At 38.8% G+C, this 7,559-nt stretch overlaps 1 protein-coding gene across 1 annotated transcript in view; it reads left to right on the top strand.

Moving 5' to 3' along the window:
* The first annotated feature begins 411 nt into the window (after positions 1-411).
* Positions 412-7,559, top strand: part of ppl (periplakin) — a 35,340-nt gene continuing 28,192 nt past the window's right edge. The window contains exon 1 of the mRNA XM_017439686.3: positions 412-599. Within this exon, the coding sequence (XP_017295175.1) occupies positions 529-599 (71 nt within the window). The 5' untranslated portion in view covers positions 412-528. The remainder of the gene's footprint in view (positions 600-7,559) is intronic.

Below are 7,559 nucleotides of genomic sequence, written 5' to 3'. Positions count from 1 at the left end.
CAACCGATTAACTTTTACAGTCAGTTCAATTTAAGATGGCCACCGCAGGTAATTTATATTGGCCAAGACAATAATAATAACAATACTAACTTATGTCTGAAATAACAAAACACATGAGATCTCTCGATATTGCATAAGAATGTGCAAAAAGTCATTTTCAAGGTTTGACCAGAGCCACTACAGCTTCGTCATTTCTCAAATTAAGACAATCTTAGTCTAAAACTCTGGCAAATTGTTATTTTTAGGAAACTAAAACAGCAGTTAATTTAAACCTCCTCAGCTAATTGTTTTTTTTATAATAAAAAATAAAGTCACGGAGCTGTGGGTGGGCGGGGCTTCCGGTCGAGGCCCCGCCCACTCCCCGCTGGCTGCCAGGTACAGAGTGGGTGTGTGAACTGTAAAAGTGACTGTCACAGGTGATGAGGCCATTCCTGCTCTGTGGAAAACTGGTCTCCCTCTCGACACGACAGCAGAGCAGCAAACCCTGAGCTGCACCTGGACTCCGTCAGGTGACCGAACACCGCCACCATGTCCTCCTCCTTGATGAAAACCAAGAAGTCCAGCAAGTCGACAACTTTAACGGACGCTAAAGCAACAGCGTAAGTGCTTTACATGTTGTTTTATTGTTTGTGTTTCAGCGCCATCTATACAGAAAAACAAGCTGTGACCTTGGCTCGCGCTTCTTTGTCGTTAGTTCTGGATTTAGCACATCATAATGATTACTTACAGGGGGAGGAAAGTAACGCAAATACTCATTAAACAACGCCATTATCAGTCACATTATCAGTCACATTTGTAGGTTATGTTGTGAAGCAGGCGCACCGTGTCAGGTTGAGCTGTATTTTTACCTGCGTAGTTTGCTGCAGTGAAAACACATCTTGTCTGCATAAATGTTTAATGAAACAGAAAACTGCTGGTTGTGTTTCATAATGTTCTTTAACTCCAGCGTGGGTGTGGCTGATAAACTCTGTGTAATAAAGTTGTTCTAACTGGTTTGATAAGTCTTCTGCTGTCCTCCCTGGAAGGACAATGTCAGAGGAATGTCTTTCCACCCCTCCCATGATGGAAACATGCACCTCCAGCCCAAGCCCATCGCTCTCTGTTGGTATCGATCCGATACCAAGCCAGCACATCACAGATATCGATCCAATACTTTTAACTTAAAGGGCCAGTGTCACGTTTTATCATCCATAATTATGCTAATTCTGAATATATTCTCAAGACTTTTACAAAAGAAGAAAACTAACACAGCTGTCACTGAAAGGGAACTGAAATAAATATCACCATTGCTTGTGGAAAAAATACTGAAACTTAATTACTGTTCTATATCCTCCCTCCCATAGTGCCTGTAAGATGTACTCCCACCTCACATGTCTTATGCTTTTATTACTAATATAAATCAGTTAAGGTCAATATAAATTGGCCTTTAAAAAAACTTAAGTTTCAAAGTAAAATCAAATTTCTACAGAGTAAAAGCAATTAAATAAAAATATGTCATGTAAAATAAGTGGTTGCATAAGTATTGTCCCATTTAAAGTGACTGTTCTAATTCAACTCAGAGAAAGGATTCATGAAAAGTACAAGTCAGGAGATGGATACAAAAAGATTTCCAAGTTTCAGAAGTTCTGTTAAATTCATCATCAAGAAACGAAGGAATATGGGACATAATTGATTTATGACCACAATAAAAGCATGAAACAATGCTTTTTAGAGGCACTGTACCTGTCATTGAGAAAGAAAAAGAAGAGTTTAATGGGAGCTGTAGTTGTTAAGCTGCCCTTCAGTGGTGTCACACTGATGTCTTGGTCCCTACCGGTGCACCAATTGATACCAGTTTTTGCAGATATTCTTAGTTTCTTACATGTTTTTATACTATTCTGGCCAACTCTCAGAGAAACCACCCATGAACAGAAATGGAATGCTAGTAATGCAGCTCCACCCTTTTTGATCGCTTCATGTAGTTTCTCCCAGTCAGGTGTGTTAAAAAAATTTAAAAAATGCTGTAAACACACAAAACTGGGATCTTAAGCTGGTGAGGTGTGAGCTTCAGGTCAAAGATCAAAACTGAGCAAATTAAATCTCTCCTAGCAATGTTGTGAGACATCACGCTCAGAGTATGTGTTGTGAATGACTCTCAGCTCCTACCACACCAAAGATTAGCACAATATTTGTAAAAGAGACTGAATTATTGGTATTTTATGAGGGGTTGTAGTGGCAACCTTGAATTGGGTTGGCTTGTAAAGTTAATCAGTTGTAGATGTACATGCAGTTCTTATTTGCTGGAAGTGTCAATAAGTCCTGTCTAGTGGTTCATGACATAAACTACAGCCACTCACAAAGGCATATGGTCAGGACAAAATGTACCATCTGGACTGAGATCCAGATCACCACCAAACCTGACAACCTCAAAATTTCTTGAAAATTTCATCAACATCTGTTCATTAGTTTTTGAGCAGTCTTGCTAACAGACAAACCATCATTACCAAAAACATAACCTCCATGGCAGAGGTAACAAAGGTTATGTATAATCTATTAGCACTTGGACTAGGTAATTGGGATCAGATTCCACTACTACCACACCAGACTGTAGCTTAATATCTGTAGAGCTGACTTTTACACTTTTGTTGTTTTAAGTCACTTGGCTGTGGTGGCCATCTTTAATCCTGCTTCAAAAGTCATTCAGTTGCAGATATACATCCAATGCTTATTTTCTCCAAGTTTCACCAAAATAGTTCAGTGATTCTTGAGATATTTTACTAACAGACACATAGACATCTTGTAAAAACACAGTTGTTCATCTTTGCCTTTCAGCAGTGCATAATAAAAACAAGCTTTTTTAGGTTGTGAAGGAAGTTTGTTAGATGTAAGAAGGTAGTAATGCAAAATGGCCTTAAAAAATGTAAACTGTTAAAAACCCATCCGTAGAGCAGCCACACAGTGATAAGTGTGGCGCAGGGCTCAGCTCAGTGACAGCAGAACCCCTCCACTCCCTGCATGACTTAATGCTGCAGCCTTCTGCTTCTAATCGGACCCAGCTCCCCTCCTCTGTGGAAACATGTGCAGAGTGTTTACTCAAGCTCTGTCAGAACATGGCGTCAGAGCCAGGCTCAAATATCACCCATTGAGATGGACTTTTACTAGAGACAGGATGGAAGCAGGAAGTTAAAGCCACAAAAGATGAGCACCTGCTAGTGGTTGACTGAAGAACCCGCTTCTCCATGTAAGCTAATGGAACATTTTCCTGAATTAAAAAATAAAAATACACTTAAGATCATTTTCAGGTGTTAATTTTTATTGATTCATATAGTTCTTACCTTGCTGTTGTTTGTTTGAATTGGCAGTTTTTCAGTATGTTTAGTTGTAAGTTATTTGAGGTTTAAAGAAAAGTTTGATGTTACACATTGACTGACAGCCTGTTGGCAAGTTGGAAGGGTGTGAAGGCAGGACTTTCACATGGATGGTGCAGCCTAGTTCACCGACACTGGCTCCAAAATTCATCTTGTCAGCACCAAAAATAATTAATATTTAGGTTTCAGTTCTGAACAACAGGAGAGGGCGTGGACGCTTCGTCCATCTGTGTTAATGTTGATAATCACAGTAACAGTAGAAATAAATTCAGAATCAAATTAAATGTCTAGAATTGCTTGAAGGGATGCCTTTCATGAGTTTTAAACTAAGCTCATCTTATGATGAAAAATGACAGAGTTGTATCTGTTTTGGTAAAACCTAACCAAACCTTAGCTCAATAAATAACAATATTTCTTGTTTTCTAAGTTCAGTTGGCTGCAGTAGCCATCTTGAATTGGATTGGTCGTAGATGTACATTCAGTGATTACTTCAAAATACTCTGTCCAGTGTTTCATGAGATATTTTGCTAACAGACAGATACATGTACACACACCTTATCACCTGCCTTTCACCTTTTGGCGGCAGGTGATAATTGGGGCTGTTTTTGGAGAACTGGTTGGAGGTGGTTCTCTTTAGTGCTTTTAATGACAAGGGCAGGGTTAGTCTACATCTGGTCACATTATTCACAGAAAGAACATCCCTGCTCTGAAGCACTGGGAGTTGTCTTCATATGTACTTTTTACAAACACTGGGCTTTGAATAAATAATCCCATTCTGCTCCAGAAGACATGAGACTTGAAGTAGAGTTTTGTTGAAATAAAAACCTGTCAATGTGAATGTACATGTTAATAAAAAACTTGTCCTCTTTGGTGACAGAACTCTCCCTCAGGGTGTGATTCATTAGAATTGTTTCCAGCAGGACGTCTGCCAGCTATTTCTGGTGAACTCCACTATGGACACCAGTTCAGACTTGCTCTGTATTCGCTGTGGAGTTACATCTGACTGTGTGCGTCCTGCAGGCGTTATGTAACTCGTGTCCAAGCACTGAATCGGAGTGTGTGTGAGGAGACAAGAGGTAGACGTGAACTGGCACTGCCTCTCTCTCACACACACACAGTCATGAACAGTATTAGTTCTGTTTAACCCACAGACCTGCAGGCTTAGGGCCCGCTCAGTGGAGCAGCTCTTCCCCCATTTTCTTTAGTTCTGACTCCCAGCAAGAAGACAAAATTATGTACTGTTTATTGATTCTAATTTTAAAAATTACTAATAAAATAATTGCTACATTTTCCACCCCCCTCCCTAACGTTTGAGTTGGTTCAGTCCAACCCAGCTACACTGATAGTAGGGATAGTCCTTTTTATTTATGTTTTGATTTGACCTTTATTTTACCAGAAAAACATGTATGAGAACCAGTTCTCACTTACAAACATGACCTGGGCCTGGATTCAAAGCAAAAACACTTTGAATTTGTCCAGTAATTGTTTTACTTTCCTTCAGATAGATGTCAGCATAACAACAAACGGTTTCAAAGCACAGAAAGCATCTGAATGAGTTCTAATCTCAGCTGCCATTTAAGGATTTTGGACCGTTGTCTGTTTCATGTTTTTACTTAAAGAGGTGAGAATATCTACATGGTTGGGACTTCTGGTGAATTACAGTTTACTCACCTGTCTTGTAGCTGAAAATTTCTTTAATTAAACAGAGGCTTCAGGTCCAGACACGCTACTGCTAATCCTGCTAACCAGAGCTCTTTATTTGCTTTTATTTTTATCAGTCCAATGGATCATCATGTATTTTGACAGTAAATCTTATCTCACCTGTAACTTAAAATAAACTATAATGGCAGGAGCAGATACTGGAAACACCCTCAGTTTTTTGTTTATTTTTTTCAGGGGTGGGGTGGGGCATCGGTTGAAAAAACAGCCCCGTTTGGAAACGCACCATTAGGAAACAACTGGAAATGTCACTACCAGGTTCTGCTTCTGAAGGACATAATGTTGCCTCAGAAATAACAGTATAAAATAATTTCCTTTTGTGACACTATTATAAAGAAAATATATTAAAACAATGCTCCAACACCATTATAAGAAACAACTAGAATCAACTGGAGAGCACAAATCTCCTCCAAGACCATTAAGAAATAGTCCGATCCAGATCATGATCGGATCACCAAAATTTCATTAATTCTTTCTGACAACTCAAACATTTCCTGAAACTTTCATCAAAATTGGTTTATTAGTTTTTATGTAAGCTTGCTAACAGATGGACAGATGGACAGACAAACCAACCAACACTACCAAAAACATTCTTTGGTGGAGGTGATGAGATTTTACTTCCTAAGAATATTCGGGCATTGGAAATGGACTTTTAAAAATACATCTAAATTAGTAAGCAAATGCTTTGAATGACATGACTCTTTATCTGGTTCACTGTTGCTGAAGCTACCAGAGTTTATCTGAACTGAAACTCTGACAAGAAAACCAGATGATAGGGTATAACCAGCACAACCAGAAATGCCAGCAGATTGTTTGTTTCTTTTTCCACTTGTGAAAACCTGTTTCGATGCTGCATCTGTGCCTTCACAGTGGCTATGTTTTGGATACATGTTGGCTAAAACATTAGACTTCTCATGCAAACTCCACTAGAAATAATGAGAAGGTCACATTCACAAGGCATGTGACATTTAGGTTTTCTTTGGGAAACAGATTATGTGAAAGGAAAAAAGTTCTTATCAGCAACATTTGTTTCAGTATTTGCTTTAAATCTGTTTTTAAAATGCACATCATTACAGTTAATGCCTCAATATGTCAAAATTGGGATTGGGTAAAACTGGAGTTAGTGTCAGTGCTCTCTTGTGGACAAATCGTGTAATGGGATTGAAAACACCTTTCAGCTTGTTTAACTTTTCAGCAACGAGGCGGTTCAAAGTGCTTTACAGCATGAAAACAAAAACAGAGCAAAAGTAACATGAAAACACACCTAAACTAAACTTATCTAAAACATGAGCTAAGTAACATAAACAGATGAAAAACTAAACTAGGAACACAAGTCATACCAATTCATACTAAAGATAAACTGAGGAAGGTATAAGGTAGATACTAAGTTATAATAAGCTAACACAAAGTAAATTAGGATTTAAAAACCTCAGCTAAACAGATCAGAAATGATAAAAGCTAGGATGTACTAAACTAAAATAAACTAATGGTACCGGAAGGCTAACTAAGAGTACCAAAGGCCAATTAACAGTTAAAACGTTTTTTAAAAAAATAAGAATCCTGTGCAGTCTCTTGGTCCAACTGGAGGGCTGAACTGTTCCTGAGCTTGTCACACGGAGACTGTGATGTTCTGGTGTTACTGTTTGTGCTCTGCAGGCTCACAGGATTCCACATGTATGTAGGCTGATAGCTGTCACAGTGACTGAACAAGGTGGCGTTTGATGGTCAGTTTCCTTCACCTTATGGAAACAAGTCAGAGCTGCAAGGCTCATTGGCGTTCTCCTCCAGGTTTATGAAGAAACCTGGTTTATGTTGGAAAGCTCTTGAGATTTTTGCAAATTCATCACTAATGGTTGAATGCCATCAGTTTTCATTCCAAGGAATTCCTGTCTTCAGATGATGATTTATTAATAATTGTTTTATGGCTTGAAATCTAACAGTAGCAAAAGGCTAGTTAAAAGTAGCATAAAAAGACAAAAATAGAACAAGTCTGCTGAAGCAGATTTCAAATAGAATAATATTTCTGAAGTGATCTCGGTGTTGTTTGATGGGGAAATATTTATAACTGAAGTTTAATATTTTGAAAAGAATAAAAGTTACCAAAACCAAAAGTCACAGCACCTGTCTCTTGAATGAGCTTCATGTTTTGATATATGAACAGCTAAAAGAGCACAAAGTATGCAGAAGTACTGAGACTGCAAAATCTTACAGAAAAATAAAAAACTGGAAAACAGTTGCTGACTAAGCATTACATTTTTGTTATATTTTTGTTTATTACATTTTTAGTATATTGTGCAACATTAATAGTGTGAATGCTGACTATGATGATTAAAAATATAAGACACAGTGTTCCCTCGCCTGGACGCGGGTCACCGGGGCCCCACTCTGGAGCCAGGCCTGGAGGTGGGGCACGTTGGCGAGCGCCTGGTGGCCGGGCTTTCACCCATGGAGCCCAGCCGGGCACAGCCCGAAGAGGATACGTGGGTCCCCCTT

Source organism: Kryptolebias marmoratus, linkage group LG12 (assembly GCF_001649575.2).
Source record: "Kryptolebias marmoratus isolate JLee-2015 linkage group LG12, ASM164957v2, whole genome shotgun sequence".
Classification (NCBI taxonomy): Eukaryota; Metazoa; Chordata; class Actinopteri; order Cyprinodontiformes; family Rivulidae; genus Kryptolebias; species Kryptolebias marmoratus.
The sequence above is the reverse complement of the archived record's forward strand: the minus strand, read 5'-3'. Positions and strand labels throughout refer to the sequence as shown.